The sequence below is a fragment of the Gigantopelta aegis genome, chromosome 10 (genome assembly GCF_016097555.1).
Source record: "Gigantopelta aegis isolate Gae_Host chromosome 10, Gae_host_genome, whole genome shotgun sequence".
NCBI lineage: Eukaryota > Metazoa > Mollusca > Gastropoda > Neomphalida > Peltospiridae > Gigantopelta > Gigantopelta aegis.
This window is the reverse complement of record NC_054708.1, coordinates 66,239,429-66,257,210: the sequence shown is the minus strand read 5'-3', so window position 1 is coordinate 66,257,210 and position 17,782 is coordinate 66,239,429. Positions and strand designations below refer to the sequence as shown.

The window sequence follows — 17,782 nt, the reverse complement described above, 5'->3', positions numbered from 1 at the left end:
AAGTTTAATCGTAGAAATATTTTATTAGTAGGAAAAATCTTAAAATGCAGCAAACTCAGGAATGTCCCTTTAACTGTTTAACTGTTTTATTAAGTAACTATAACATTATACTTGATATTAAGCATTAATGTGCATTATATATTGTTGAATATTATGCATACTAAAGTACTAATCAGAATTATACCCAGGTGATTTTTCAGTCTTATATATTAGTTATGAAAATTCCTGGAATAAAAACCATAAAAATGTGTCCGTATTATCATGACCTGTTATGTTATTCAAACAACCGGTAGAAAAAATGACAATAAATGACCTGTTATAGATAGAAATGTGAGATTTATTTACAATTTTACTGCTAAACATATGTAATTTGGAACAGACTATAACACCCAGATTTATATTGATTACACTTGACAGGTGAAATCACAAGTACTAAGCTAAGCAGAGAGGTGGTCTCAGGTGTGTTCAATATCAAACTTGGTGTTATAGTCTGTTTCATATTACATATGTTTTATAGTAAAATTGTAAATAAATCTCATATTTCTATCTATAACAGGTCATTTATTGACAGTTGAGGGCCTCAGGGAAGATTAGCTTTTGCTAACTGTGTTACCCTCACTAAATAAAGAATTTATTATTATTATTATTATTATAGTTTAGGTACCGGTTGTTAGAATATCATAACAGGTCATGATAATACGGACACATTTTTATGGTTTTTATTCCAGAGATTTTTATAAATAATATATAAGACTGGAAAATCACCTGGGTATAATTTTGATTAGTACTTCAGTCCAAAAGCCTTGCTTTAGCATTCCATTAACATCCAACCGCATTGAAATTTACTGACTGAAAAGTTTGGTTTTAAAAACATTCCATTGTTTATAAATTCCTTCATGTTGTTTGTTATTTCAAAAGTCATATATTGAGATTGCTTAAGAGTGCCTGCAATTGCTTTAGAGTGCCTGCAAACACATACAACAGAATTGTCTCCAGACTAAGCTGTATGACGAACGGGATGACTTCAATTTGGCAATACTTAATTTTCCCTTTATGTCCAGGAGTATACCTTTACTCCAGCTTTTGGTGTCTACATGCCAAACTTCTAAGATACCTTAGGGTATGCTCATTGTATGCTGATTTTAAACAAATGTCATCATTCTGGCACAAGGTTATGATGTCCAGGACTTCTGAGGGCATTCAATACTTTTCATTGTAGACATTTGGAGGCTATATCTACTAAATATGATGCATCAGTGACCAAAATGATGGCTGATGCTATTACATATTTTGAACTTAAATGCATGCTTTTTCATCTCTCTGGTGAAAGTTTTGCACACTTGTAATTTTTTCTTTGTTTTAGATGAAGTGACAGACTTGACAGCTGTGGTGGCAGTACTCGTGATGGGGCAGGATATGCTCAGCTTTCACAAACACCTGATATCATCACTGTTAAGACATTGATTCATAAGTGCATGTCATCACAGCTGTACTTATTGTTATGAACTCTGTCCAGTGCTAATTTTGACATTTCAGGTGGACGATACAAAAAATTTCGAAGATGAAATCAAGTGTGCTTGCCCTCACTAGATGGTACCCACCCCCACCCCTGCACTAGAGATTGTTCCCCTCCACTCTAGATAACCTTCCCTACGGAACTGACAACATTACTGTTAAAATACCTCTAATTTGTTGACCAGTTATTTTGAGTACACACAAAGCACCTGTTTGTCAAAGATGTTAATCGACTAAACTACTGTAATCACAAGAAATCTGTACAAATGCTAACAGGGTTTCTGCCACAGGGTGTGGAGGGTAAAACTACATGAATCCTAAAATCGTAGAAGTAATGGATATATATATTTTTTTAATTGTTATAGAGAACTTATTGAAAATTTGTCAAAGGACATGCAGTGCAGTATCTCATTTTGAAATATGTCAAACATATGGGGCATTTAAAGTTGTTTTTGTTTTTATTACATACCCTCAAATTATTTCGTGGCAAAAAGCATGGCAAAATTTTATATTGTAAATACACATTTGGAAGATGTTTTGGAATTCAGAGTAGGTATTTACAGGGGTGAATTTTAGTAAATAACTGGATTAAAGGGACACCCTAGTTACATTTATTTGTTAACCATTACGGCGTTGTTTTTCGCTATTAAACCCCATTTTTCACAAATAAAATTGCACTTTACTTACATTTTATTATTTAGAATACACATTTCCATTCACCTGAAGTGCTTTTTGGTAATCCTGATGTTTGTAAAACCACGAAATGCATTTTTTTCTTTTTTTCAATAAGACATGCTGTCGAGAAAAAACCGTTAAGCAAGCGAGGTCCAATCTATTTTTAGAGGGAATCTTCCTGTGTAAACGTCACAGATGTTGGTATACCACGTGACCGTTATCATTTTGATTCGGTTTGTTTTCTCGTGCACGGTTCGCGCAATCAACATCCGATTTGTTGTTGTTCATTTGTGAGATTTTTCTTCACAGTTCGTGAACATTTTCAGTAACAATAAAGTTCACACAAGTAAGTGTCTCAATACAAAACGTTACATACCCTTAAAACCAATAATTTTGCTAAGTCTTACAATATCTGGAGAGGAGATACAACCAGGACAGAAGAGTTGGAACATGTCCAGGAGAGGTGAAACGAACGCACCCCAAGTCTGTGAAATTTGTCGTGACGTAGGCATTGTTGTGCTTTCAAAATTATTTCAAGCAATTGGGACATGGGGATTCCCATGGTATTTATCGATATAAAACCTGCTTTTTCACTCCATTTGATAAAAACGTGATCTAAGTGTGTTACAGGTTTGTAGATTAACTAAATTATAATTTATTTTCGCTGGAATGAACTAGGGTGTGCGGCTTTAAATACAATGTGTCTTCTTTTGCAGGTAAAGACATTGCGATACAGAAATGAAAGAAGAATGACATGCCTTAAGAAGTTTGAGACCTCCAAAAGAAAAACATGGTCACAAATAAAGAAAGAAAGGGAGAACCAAAAATTGCATCCACCATGCAAGAAACCAAGATTATCAATCTTCAACAACCATAATATTTTTGCATCCTTCCATCATTATAAGACTGAAGTTGGTTCGGAAACTGAATTCTCTGATGATCTTCCAGATATTGATGAAACGGATTCTGCATCTGATTCACCGTCTCCTGAAATTAATTCAAATACGTGTAGAATAAACAACCTTGCAGCAATTTTAGGTACAGTAACATCTGCCGAAACAAGGCCAGCTGATGTGAGTAGGGTTTCTAAACCAGTAGTTTTTGATCAAAATGCAAAGGCAAAGATTGCTGCTTTGTTAACCAAAGTGCAGAGAGAGCGTTGTAAAAGTGATTTTGTAACCTCCAAAAGTTGTATACAAGATAGAAGTAATCGCCATTTTTTAGATGTTCTGAATGAAGTGACTGTGTCAGAAACATGTTCTACTTCTCCATCGGCCTCAAACAGCCCAGCCTCCGGCTTGTGCTCAGGCTTTCAGACTAGAGAAGGAATATCAGATTGTTGTGTAAATAATGATGATAACACAGATAGTTCCTGTATAGAGTGTCATTCAGAAAACACTACAGATGAAGAATGGGAACATACAAAGAAGACCGTGCACGCATTTAAGAAATGTGGGTTGCTAAGGCAGGTGCGTGTCCCTGCAGTTGAGTCGAAAGCATCATCTAAACAATGTGATATCAAACAATTTTTTCCTGTTGCTGAACCTCAGACAGATTTAGATTGTACTAGCAGTGTTTTCAACAAAGGAAAGAAAGTAAACTTGAAACAAAATCGACCAATGTTTCCCAGATTAGAGGTTGAGGAAGAATGTCTGGCAGCATCCTTATCAGATATGCATATCAATACAATAGAGGCAGCATTAGAAGAAGGTGATGCATTTCTTGATTACAGTTTACGACTTGTAGATGATTTCTTGTTGAAACCAACAGAGTCAATTGTACAAGAAATTACTAACAGAGGACTGCTTGGCAACAGTTGCTTGAAGGTTGTCCTCAAATCAGGCAAACTGTTAAGCACCATATTGCAAAAACATCCAACATTGTTGAGAGTTGAATGGGATGTTATTGAAAACCTTTTAGATTTGTTAACAATGAACAAAAACTCTGACAGTGCTGCAAACCTTTATCCTAAAGTTTGTCTGTTGCTTGATCTTGTATGTACTTGTTTTCAAGCAGAACTTGGTTCGATCAAAATATCAAATCCTTATAAAATTAAGAAGACGCAAGCTTACAGGCTTCTTTCGTCTGATTGTGCATTTTCAAACATGAACAAAATAGTGCAGTGGATTCGCACCATAGTCACATCAGATGAATACAAAGAATTACGGGACTCAAGGTTAGAACAACAATTCAATCATCTACCAGCAGAAGAAAACATTGATAGTGTATATGTGCCAAAATTGTTACCCAACTTACAAAAGCTGCTGGAGATTGGCATCAATGTTAGCAGGAGTTGTATAGAAGCAGCAAAGCGTGTAGGAGGAGAAATGGTCCACACATACATGTATTTGCCTGATGTTAATCATAAAAAACTCTTTTTGCAATCGGTTAGTAGTGATCTGTTACAATTCAAAGTTGTTCAAAGAATTCTAGAAGACAATTGTGACGTGACATACGTTTCTTGTGAAGATTTTCCCAGTTCGCTGAATGATGTGATAGAATCTTACTTTGAAGCTCTTCCTCCCAAAAGTCCCATGACCCCACCACAGTCGCCTTCAGATGAGGAAAATGATCCTGTTGATGCCAGAAGTTTGTCACAGTTTTCAGCATCTAGCTGTGAAGAGTTGGCCTTTCTTGTTCATTGTGTAACTCAAAGCTATCTCAGGTGTGCCCAAGGTAAGATTGCTGGACATGTAAGGTGGGTTTTTGTTGATGTCGTCAGGGCTTATAGAATTTTTTTTAAATCAACTAACTATGGGATCAGTGATTTTAAAAATGTACTAGCCATGATTAAAAATTCAATAGCCCTATATTAAATAAATACAATTTTACTAATAGTAATAATCCGATATGTTACCTAAAGAGGGATATAGAGCTTAAAATCCTTAGATTGGTGGTGGAGAGAGGGGGCAGGATATTCATATTTACAAAATATTTAACTGCAGCATTTGACGAGTGGTTTTTTTCCACTAGCCATCTGGCTAGTTATAGTAGGTATTTACTAGCCCAACACTGAATATCACTAGCCATGGAAGTGGGGCTACCATAATCTAGAAGCTTTGGTTGATGTGTTTTGTGTGTGTTTGTTTTTTAACTGTCTAAATGTTTTACTACAGTTGCAAGATTATCCACGAGTGACCAGAGATTAAATGTTTTCCCACAATTTAAGTTTTAATCAGGGCCCGTATTTTCGAAGCCATCTTAGCTACGACATATTTACAAAAATGGGAACTTCATTAAGTGGAGATAGAAAAGATTGGGTATTTCTCGGTGATGTCATCAAGGAAATTCCCTCTAAACGTCATCTCGGTATACGGTGACCTTCCAGAATGGATACTATGCAAGCGACCGGCCTCAGTGGCGTTGTGGCAGTCCCAGTCGAGGCGTGGGATTTTTAATCCAGATACCGACTCCAAACTCTGAGTGAGTGCTCCGCAAGGCTCAATGGGTAGGTGTAAACCACTTGCACTGACCAGTGATCCATAACTGGTTCAACAAAGGCCATGGTTTGTGCTATCCTGCCTGTGGGAAGTGCAAATAAAAGATCCCTTGCTGCCAATCGGAAGAGTAGCCCATGTAGTGGCGACAGCGGGTTTCCTCTCAAAATCTGTGTGGTCCTTAACCTTATGTCTGACACCATATAACCGTAAATAAAATGTGTTGAGTGCGTCGTTAAATAAAACACTTCTTTCTATGCAAGCGTCCGAACCACCAACAAAGAGGCCCCATAAGGGAAACTAATGTTCTATTGAAGTGGAAATTTTAATTACAGATGTAGGGAAGAAGTCCAACTTTTTGGCTGGTTAAGTGATTAGGCTACATTAGTTCCAGAATACAAAGTGCTATATATATATACACACAAATCAGTTTGTAAAATTATTTGATCCTGAATATTTTAGACCAGTGGTAAAGTGCTCACTTAATGCGAGGTCGGCCTGGGATCGATCCCCGTCGGTGGGTCCATTGGGCTATTTCTCGTCCCAGCCAGTGTTATTCTGTCTATGGGTGGTGCATATAAAATATCCCCTGCTACTAATAGAAAAATTAGTTTTCTCATTAAGACTATATGTCAAAATTACCAAATGTTCGACATCCAATAGTCGATGATTAATAAATCAATGTGCTCTAGTGGTGTCATTAAACAAAACAAACTTTAATTTTATACTTTAATAACAAAAAATTGCAAATCCAAGAACGAAAATGGATGCAGCCTAAGAGGCCATTTAAATATTTGTGTTAAAATTAGACACACTCCCTCCCCCTGTAACGTTAAACCATACACCCCGCAATGTTTTAAAAATTATTTAAAGTTTGGGGCAATATAAAATCCTGGCTACGCCAATGGCGCAGATATGCATGCATTTCAACTAGATTTATAATCATTGTGTGTTTACATCTATATATATACTTTGTCCCATCCTCCTACCAAATTTTTTTTTTTTAAAATAATTTCAGTTTTGGTTTTACTTAAAAGGTAGGGTCAACTCAAACAAGAGCCTTATGTGTTGGAAAGATGCATACCCGGACCACATACTGACACTTTAGGAAATGAAAACTGCTTAATTTTAGAATTAATAAAAAAACATGATTATTCCTGCTAACTGGTGGCAGCCATTTTGTTTTGTTTTTGTGACGTCCGGTGGGATAGCTTGGGGCGAAGTGACGTCAGCTCCTGACCATCTCCTGTATGTACAGTGTAAACAAAAGCAGAACTATTTACAGTAATAAATCATGTCCATTACCATTTTAGGGGCGACAGGTAATATTTTACAATACCGGTATGTATTTTTGTGTCTAGAAAGAGTCAATTAATTGGCTAGTCTGATTACCAATCAAATACACACCTTCCAATCAGGAATCACAGGTAGGAGCAACTAACAGCATAGACCAATTAACTAAGAAAACACTCCGTGTAGCATTTCAATGCGTAGGTTAATGCATGGACATAACATTGTTAATTATTTCGACCTGTTGTGTAGCCACTTTGACAATATATATAGTGCTGGATATACTTATTGCTGGCTTACTGGGATGTGTATTATTACAAAACATTGCAATGTATGACTTTATTATCCCGCAAAAACCAGGTAGATTGTGTTTCTCTAGTTCTAAGGCTCATTCCTGACGTTACGCGTTAAGTATTACGTAACCACCAGCTCACCAGACGGCGTACTCATTGAGATGGTACAAAATGGCTGCGTCCGTTATATACTCTTCAAAAGAAGAAACGCAAAACCACATTGTCGTAACGTTTGGAGAATTGATTTAATTATTGAATGGTGAGTCCGATAATTACCAAATGTTGCAGGATTGTTCACAATTCACTCTAGTCCATTGTGAGTAAGTGATAGGACACACCACCAAGGTCAAGGTCATCTGGAGTCAATACCGGGTGTGGCCTCCGCGTGTGTTGACAACTGCCTGGCACCGCCTGCCCATTGAAGCAACCAGAGTACGGATGACGTCCCGGGGGATGGTGGCCCACTCGGCCTGCAAGGCTGCTGCCAGCTCGGGCAGGGTCTGGGGCTGTGGTTGTCGCTGTCGGAGGCGTCGGTCCAACTCGTCCCATAGATGCTCAATTGGGTTCAAATCCGGTGATATCGATGGCCAAGGAAGGACATTAATGTTGTTGTTCTGTAGGAAAGCCGTTGTGAGACGTGCTGTGTGAGGCCTGGCGTTGTCATGTTGGAACACTGCGTTGGCGTTGGCCATAACTGGAACGATGTGTGGCCGGAGGATCTGGTCAGTGTAGCCCTGTGCATTCAGGTTGCCCTGCACGTGGACCAGGTCAGTTCTGCCAGTGTGTGATATGGTTGCCCACACCATGACACTACCCCCGCCGAATCTGTCCACTTCCTGCACGCAGTTTGCCACATAACGTTCACCACGACGCCTATACACGCGACATCTTCCATCATGACGTCGGAGCAGAAATCGGGACTTGTCACTGAACCACACCTGTCTCCATCGCAGTTGAGGCCATTGTCGATGAATCTGGCACCACTGCAGTCGGCACCACTGCAGTCGGAGTCGACGGTGTTGTGGTGTTAAGATGACACCTCGAACTGGACGTCTGGCACGAATTCCTACCTCACGTAGGCGGTTCCGTACGGTCTGGTCGGATATCCTGCGCAAACCTGGTATTGCTGCGGCTGTGGAGGTGGCAGTAGTCAATCGTTCCCGAAGGTGGCGTACCCGGATGTAGCGGTTCTGCCCGGGGGTAGTGACCCGTGGTCGACCGGATCTAGGGAGGTCACGTGTTGATCCATGTTGCTGGTAACGGTCCCACAGTCTGGAGATGGTGCTTGGGGACACATGGAATGCCCTGGCAACGGCCGTTCTGGATTCGCCTGCGTCTAGTCGGCCGATGGCATTGTTTCTCTGCGGTTCACTGAGACGTGGCATTCCTGGATTGTCAACTGTCGGCCAGATACAGAGGCCAGGCAATCGAACACCCTGCACTTTTATACTGTCGGTGTTCATGTTGCACGTGCAGACAACGCACGTGCAGTGGTGACATGGTTTGCACGTGGCTGCGTTTTTGCGAATATTCACATTTTGGAACTTTATTGTACAGTAGCTGCGTTTTATCGAATGTAACCGTGGGAATGTGTTTGGGACATGCAATGACCTTATATTCACAAAGCATGAACCGGTAGGAAACATAAAATCGGAGTTATAACCCATTTGTACCCTTTTGCGTTTCTTTTTTTGAAGAGTATATATAATAGCCGTCACATTTAACCGTTTTATTAATTAACTATACGATTATATTTGTTGATATTAAGCAATAATGTGCATTATATATCGTTGAATATGCATACCAGGCCAAATGCCTTAATTGTCCCTTCCTTTAACAAGAAAAGTAAAAGTGTTTCGGAAATAAATTCATTTTTTTACCATTTTGTGTGCAGTTTAGAAAACAATCGCTTAGAAATTAAAAATTTGTAGTAAATTTCATAGTATGAAAAAGGGAGTTCCCTGTGGGAAGAACTATAGCTGTAACTACCTACGTTAAACACTGTTGCTGTGACAGTGTTTATGAGAAGGTAAAAAAAACATTAAAAAAATATATATATATTTTAGTAATAAAAAAGAGCTTTATGTAAATGTTCAATACACTCATCCCATGTAGCCTACATAACGTTTGTACATACATCCACCCACCCCCTAAACATTCACACAACATATTTTACTATCTTAATAATGCTGTATAAATATTATTTAATAAAATAATATTTTATTTAAATATTTTTTAAAAATCTAAGACATTTCAAATATTAATTTTGAAAATGTTTCATGTCTATTTTTTTTATTGCTGTAAATAGTGAAAAATTGTCAATTGGGTTAACTTCAGTAATAGTTCTTCTATTTGGGCTTTCCGATACATTATTTAGGTGCATATCACGTTTCACGTCTGTGCCTTCTTCAACAACCCCGATCAGGCTCCATTATATCGATTGGTAAATTTTCTGAAATGGGTAGCGTAACAATCAAAGGTCACGGTTGCAGTAAACTGTTTTAAAGTTTTGACAGCAAAATACTTTAATGTTTACAAAACTGCGGAGCTGTATCTTCGTCATTATCATGAAATAAGAAGTAAGGCTCCATATTGGTTCTAGTCTACGACAGGTATGAACTTGACGTAGGATCTACAGTGTATTTACGATATATTGGAGTTACGACAATTTCGAAAATACGCTATAACATTTGCAGCAGTCACGACAGATTTATGACATCGTGGCGAAGATGGCTTTGAAAATATGGGCCCAGTTCCTGAGTGCAACTACATTTGTGTAGGGGGTGGGGGTGGGGGTGGGTCTGTTTCTAATGGCTTACATGTACATGTAGTACAATAATTAAGTATGAATGTTTAGGTTTTTTTTCTTTTTTTCTTTTTTTAAAGTCAAAGGTAGACCACTGAAAATCAAACGATTTTGATATGCATCCATTTGGAAAGTATTAAATTGTTTTAAAAATGCTGGCATATTTGTGTAGATGATCCGTTCCAAATTCAGGAATAATTACAGGGAAATGGGATATACATACATGTACATACGGCATGAAAATGAGAAATCCGGATATTAGTTTTTATGATTACAGCAGTCTACATATAATTGATTGATCAGTTAGTCTAAAATTAGTACATGTATTGTCAACTACATATTTATTGACAATAACTTTAGTATGTGTCTTGAAGTCTGAACACTGACTTACTTTCAGAGCCCAAGATGAGAATGTGGCAAAGGATTATCATTATAAGTTCACTCTGGATCGATTGAAAAAAAATAGTTGTCCTACATATATATATGTATTGTGTAATAAAACTGATCTAAATAATGTGTCAACCTTCTAGGGTACACGTAAAAATTGTAGTATCTTACAGTGTCTCTACCTGCAGAAAATTGGGTGTTGTATGTAGTAGCAAAAATCAAACATGATGCTTTTGAGTTTTGTGCACTTTATGCTTTCAGTTGTTTGGGTTTGGGTTTTTTTTGGGGGGGTTTTGTTTTTTTGTTTTTTTGGTACTACTGATCTGTTATAATTGAAAATTGCTTGGACTGGCTCAACTGATGTTGTGATTAAAAGTAAAATTGGCCATTTGTAGGGTCTAGATCCCAGTGAACACAATAGGTGCTTAATCCTTATAATTCAAATCCTCTTAATATTTATATAATTCTATATAATTGTGTAATCGAAAGTTGATCTGTTGGTGTCAACCGATAACAGATGATCAATGATGAAAATCCAATGGATTCTCAACACTAGAATTACATTGTTATTTGTGAAAGCTTGTGAAAATATTTGCTTGCACGAGTTTGCAGAATTTGTAAAGGAGGGTAAACAAAATTGCTCATGGTTAAATAGTCCTTGTGCTTCACTATAACAGATTAAGCCACATAAAAATGGTGCAGGGTTATCTTCTAGATGTTCATGCCAAAATGTGGACATTCTGTCCAGAATAGTGATATTTCAAAGTGACCCACTCCCCTTGCATATATTGTTTCATTAATATCCATTAAAATTATTTAGTGTTTGTACCATTTTATACTATTTGTTCATTCTGCTTCTGTTTGTTGTTGGTAAATTGGCAAATGATAGTTTAAACGTTTATTGAAAATTTAAACGTTTATTGAAAATTGCCAAGTATTTCTAGCAGTTCCATCTGGCTTGGAACATATAAATATACTTGTTGATTTTAGGTTATCAACATCAGCCATTGAGCCAGAGGGTTAGACTCCATCAAGACATCCGTCCTCTGTGCAAAGCTGTCAGAGAGTCAGAGTCGCTGTCCGTTAAAGTCAGCGATTTCTATGGTCACTTGGTCACCTTAACTACAGAGTTGAATCCAGCCACTCACCAGTACCTCATGCTGTTACAGAGCATGGCAGATGCATCAGCTGATGAACTTGACTGCTGAAGAATTCCCGATTTAGAAGGCTCCCAATATAATGTGAAGTTGTAGTCTGCTATAATTACATGTAGAACAATAATGTTTAATGTTTTATTTCAGTATGTATTACTTTGTGCATATTGTTAAATATGCATTGTTGTGTGGTTGTTTTTCACATGTGAAGTGTGTTTATGAATTTGGTCCAATAACAGCTTTATTTTACATTTACATGCAAGTCTTTTCAAATTGTCTGCCATGAAATACATTTGTATATTCACATTTGTTGTAATAATTTGTTTTATTTAATTTTGAGAGATAAATTTTCTTTTATTCAAACTCACTCCTGCAGCGGTTAAATTGGACTGACAAAATTTAAACTGCAGTTCTTATCATCTGTTTAAAATTACAAAAATATATCCATTAATTTAAGATATTTTAGAATTCATAATTGTACCCTCTGGCAGAAATCATCACATGTACAAATGTACCATTAATATTTTTATATTGTGTAGTCGCTTTCTGTTCACATTTAACTTAAATTATTGCATTAGCACTTAATTCATCACCCTCCAGTGACTTAGCCTTAGTTCATATTCCAAATTTATTTTAATTCTTCCATCAGGCTTTCATTAACAGTGAAAGTTGTACTTAACATTTTTTATTATCTTTTCATTTGACATAAATGTATTTATTGGTTGTACAAATTACTTTTAAGTGCTTAAAGCATAGTTTTGACATCTAGTACATTATATAAGTTGTTAGTTTGTAAGCATCAAAAGGTCTCCAGAGTATACATGTATAGATATTGTATTGTTTGGAGAAACATAACCTTGTGGAATATTTAAACTGTTCAATTGCTGTCACACACCAGAATGATGACCAGACTGTCTTTACCATTATAATAGCTTTATAGTAGATATTTCACGACAACAATGATTCATAAAATGATCTTTAAATTAGCCATTTTAACACAACCTTCCCATAGTCAGCTGTAAACCCAAAACTAAGAAATGACAATACCAGACAATATTAATTGATCTAGTCATTGGTCAAAGGTATATTACTAATACTTCACACTGTCCATCTGTTAAATTAATCAGACATGTATACATTTGAATATTTATGAATAGATCTATATATAGTAGTGCCAAAATATTTTACACTCTCGACTCTCCCTCCCCTCCTCCCTCACACCTCAAAAAAAAAAAAGAGAGAGAAAAGATGATAATTGGTGTATTTTTCAAAGGTTTTTTATTTAAATTGTTTTCAATTTTTAATTCTGAGTTAATAATAAAACTGACACACTTATTCACAATAATTTAGAGGTGCATGTTTCTCCATGCTGTCGGTCATCATATACAGTGACAGATTTGTCTTCCTTTCATATAAACATAACACCACCAATCTTTTTACTTAATGGATATTTTTATATTGATACGTTTTAAGTACGACAAGAGTAATTAATTTTCACTTTCATGCAGGTATGACATATGTTACTACTGTAGTAATATTACTGGTATTCTGTTCTTTTACTTTTTCTTTTTTTCTGCACCATAATTGAACATTGTTTTAACACTAGTCTACTGATACTTTTTGATTACAATCAGTCAAACTTTGTATCGGTGAATTTTTCTGATGTGATGATCGAGATCCATAATTAATTGTCACAGAGAATGTTAACTAAGTGTTCCTCTGGTTTAGATGATGGCATTAGTGTCCACATGCTGGATTTGGTGTTTGTTTTTGTGTGTACTTAATAATGAAAAAGATATTAAATAATTATTAAAGGTAAAATTATTTGTTAGGTCTTTCCTGATAAAGTCGACCATATGGTCATTATAATTAAACATTAAAAACTGGTTATAATCAATGATTGATGATGAAATTGCATCCGATGGCCATCACTAGTTTCATATACATGTCCAATTTGTTCATGAACGGTCAGTCTTAATTTTGTGCCAATGGCAGGACATACCTTTACATACAAAAGTACATCCTAAACATTCATGAATATATGTAGTTATGTACTCATATATTTATACTGAGCCTTAATTCATATATAATACACACACACACACACACACAACTTACTTACTTGCATACTTTACATTAAAATATGGTTGGTGGTGAATAATTTCAGTGATAGCGTTTTGTTTAATGTCAATAACTTCAGTTAGAAAATATCATAGGCATGTACTTGTAGTATTGTGTATATATACATTTAGTTTACTTGTTTTTCCTAAATTGTGATTGAAGAAAATAATTAGCTTTATCTTCAATTTTTCTCTCTTTATAAAGTTTATAAAGGGGTGAAATGTAGGTATTTTTCTGCAGCAGTAACAATGACAACTTTTGTGCTGAGCTCAGCTCAATCTTAATGCTTTGTGTTTAAATGAATGAAACTTGGTTTATAGTTGTACATGTACCTGTATAGTCATCACAGTGCATGTACATTTTTTTTTACTAAAATAAAAAAAACATTGAATTTGTTTTGGTTATTATTTAGATTTTTTTTCCTTAACATGCATTGAGATGAACATCTTATGGATACAACAATCAGTAACATCAAATACGTTTTAATGTTTATGGCAGGCATCAATTTAATTTCATAGAATTCTTGTTTATTTCTGTCTTAACATTGGTAAATAAAGAGATGAGCATACCATCATTCAAGAATGATCGAGTCCATTTTGTTTGTGTATGTGTATAGTTATAATCTACTTGCAAATGTTTTAGTTTTAAAAAACAGACATGTTTCATTCGCTTGGTATATAGTACTTGTTAAAAGATGCATATAGTAAATTATAAATTATGCAATGTAACAGAAATTTTCAAAGTTCTTAGTTATGTCAATTTTTGTGTTGATTATGTTCAGTTTAAGTGTACTGATTACAAAAATGTAACTACTTCTTCTAGAGTGTTAGTTTTAGTCACAGAATCTCACTTTCACTACTTCTAGGAAATGTTTTACAAATTTATGAGATTTTTAGCTCCAAAGACTATATTGATAGATTATTGATAGATTTTTTAATGGTATTTATTAACACAAATATTACATAGATATTTTGCATGTTCTACTATACAGGTATAAATCGACGACAAAGATTACAAATCACAAATGAAGAGTTTTTCATATCTTTCATCGATGACATGATGATTCATGATGACTTGATGATTCATTATGTACTAACCCCCACAGGTAGTCACCCATCATGTTGCAGTCCCATTTCCCTTGATATCTTCTTTCCATAGTTGACGTATCTTGGTGAAATTTTTCGCAGTATTTGTCACTGATTTCACCCATATTTTCACTGAAGAAATTTAGGTGAAAATGGAGAAAATGCAATTTCAGACATCCGGCACCCAAGGTTTTCATAAGTCTTTATCAACTTTTCTATTAACTTTTTAATTCCCACTTTTGTTATTCTAAATGACCTCCAAGCATTTTGTTCCTTTGATGTCAATTTTTCTTCAAATTCTTGTGACTGAAGCATCTTGTGAACATCTGGTCCAGTGAAAATACCGCCTTCGATTTTTGCTTTCAACAGATGTGGAAACATGTTGGAAATGTATTTGAAAGCTTCGCCGCCTTTGTTAAGTGCTTTCACAAATTGTTTGACAAGCCCAAGTTTGATATGCAGTGGAGGCATAAGGACTTTCTCCGATTCTACCAAGGTCTGGTATTTCACATTCTGTATGTCTGGAATAAAGTGTTCTCTTTGAGGCCAGTGTCTTTTGCAGTAGTGTTGACATGTAGCACGACTGTCCCACAGGCAAAGAAAGCAAAAATGTTTTTTATAGCCTCCTTGGAGTCCTTTTAAGAAGCTAATCATTTTGAAATCGCCACAGACTTGCCATTTGTACCTGTTGTAGATGGATACTGATTTCCATTGTGCAGAAGAACACATTTGAGACTTTGGGAGGAACTGTCTATGAAGAGACGCCAATCATTTGGTTTATAACCAATACCCAGTTCTTGAAACAAGTTCCCAATGTCATTACAGAAATCATATTTCACCAAAACATGTTTTGAGAATCTTTCATGTCTTTTCCTAGCAGCTGTAGTTCCGATAACTGTTGTTCAAAAGGTTCCACGCCATCACTGATGTTAGAAGCTCTGCATTAGACTTTTGTCAGCCAGAGATCTTGAATCAAATCATCCAGTTCCTGCTGGTTTGAAAAGTGTGATTGCTTCTTTTCTTCGTCAGTATGACCAACGTAAGATTCTTCAGATTCAGATTCAAAATTTTCACCTTGACTCTCCAAATATTTAGCAGGTTATCTCTGGAGATGGACAATTCTTCAGTGTGTGAAACTGGAACAATAGATGATGGAATATCTGGATATGTGATGTCGATTTTTAGTTTTTTTGAATCTTGAAATATCCACCATACAGAAGTAGCAGTCATTCACATGGTTCTGTTCTCTCCATACTCTGAGTATGGCAAAGGGCATTGAGGGGCGGTCACCTCGCATCCATCCCTCTAAATTCGATCGACGTGTGGAGCCCATGATTTGTCTTGATCCCCAATCTTCATGCTAAAGTATAATCCATAAGCATGTGCAAATTTCGTAGATACTTTGATTCCATGCTGTACCTGCCTTGGGCCAATGTAGAATCCACAAACGTAACAAAATGAATCGCCAGAATGTAAGCAGCCTTGCAATGAACACATTGCGCACCTGAAAAATACTAAGTTGTCCTATGCACGTATAGGCCTATATATATATATATATATATATATATATATATATATATATATACACCATCTGGGGGCAGCCATTGAAATATTCTAGAAAGTACCAAAACATTCTAGAAAGCATCAGTTCCTAAAAGGTACTGGAATATTCAGTGCTTGGGATTTTCAAGAATGTGGAATTTTTTTCTAAAACCTGACATATAGTACAAATTGGTGCCAAATGTATGCTTAATCTAACAAAACTGAATGGAAAATGCAAAAATATAAACAATAAAATTTGTTACATTGTGCATTATTTGTTAATGAATCCTACAAATATACCATGATTATAATTTATGAAGTGTAGAAATGTATATATGTTTGTATGTGTATGCATGAATGTATACTTGTATTTTTTGTAATGTGACTTGAATGTCTGGAGCTGTTTTGTTTTGTTTTTGAGTTAGTAAAATACTGTGCAAATGTTATACATGTATGTATTGATTCCAGAATGACCATTGTCATAAATAATGAAGATATGGGCCCATGCTTATAAAACTTGGTGTAGATTCATATTTTCAACAGAGGTGTAAGCACTGTCATTTATCATTTATACTATGACAAAGCTTTGTATTGGATATCATGGTGCTAGAATTTCTAAGGTCAAGTGACTTCTTGCCACTGTTTTCTATCTAGCAAGTTAGCAGTTACTTAAAATGCCTTTCTATGTGTTCACTGTATTTTCTGTTATTTTGTTTAAATCTTGATTGTCTAGTATAGAGGAAACTTGCGGTAAGTTTGATGACAAAGTAATCCCACAGTCCATGTTAAGTGAATTGGTGCCAAAATAGTAATAATACGTTTCTCGTGGATTAGTGCTAAAACGGTGATAATATTGTTCCAGTCAAATACACACATTATATTTTTTTTTAAACTTTGATATTGAAGATGTCATTTTACGAAGTACATGTAAAAGCATGGAGTACTTTTAGGCATGAAGCTTGTTTTGTTTTTCTTTAGCCCGTGTTTTGAAAAAGAAAAATTACATTTGTATTCATAGAAGAACAGATGAGTTTGTGATCCAGAAAATTATTTTATTTTGGTTTCAACAAGTTACTGCATTGTTTTGTGTTTTTGTACAGGTTAACCTTTCAAATTGAGATTGTACGAGTTTCAATAGTTTAGGTTGTGTGTGTCCCTCGCTGACTGATTGTACACAATAATAGACAAATACCATATATTGATGGTTTAGTTTATGAAATGTTCTCTGGACTTAACGATAGCACAGTTACCGTTTCTGGGGCAACTGTTTTCATTTGCAAAGGGTTATTTTAATTTTCAAAACTATAAGTGACCAATGTCGTCGTCGTCTCCTCTCTCTCCTCTCCTCTCCTCTCCCCTCTCCTCTCCTCCCTCCCCCTCCTCCTCCTCCTCCCCCCCCCCCCCCCCCCCCCCCAATAATAATAAAATGAATAAAATCCCAGGTCAGAATGACTGGCATATTTTTATGTTTGTTTCA

General features: G+C 35.8%; 1 protein-coding gene across 6 annotated transcripts in view; it reads left to right on the top strand.

The window, feature by feature from the left end:
* Nucleotides 1-16,564, top strand: part of LOC121384703 — a 60,928-nt gene extending 44,364 nt beyond the window's left edge. For all 6 annotated transcript variants that reach the window (XM_041515198.1, XM_041515199.1, XM_041515202.1 and 3 more), the window contains exons 2-3: nt 2,907-4,866; nt 11,394-16,564. In XM_041515198.1, the coding sequence (XP_041371132.1) occupies nt 2,907-4,866; nt 11,394-11,611 (2,178 nt within the window). In that variant the 3' untranslated portion in view covers nt 11,612-16,564. The remainder of the gene's footprint in view (nt 1-2,906; nt 4,867-11,393) is intronic.
* Nucleotides 16,565-17,782: the final 1,218 nt, after the last annotated feature.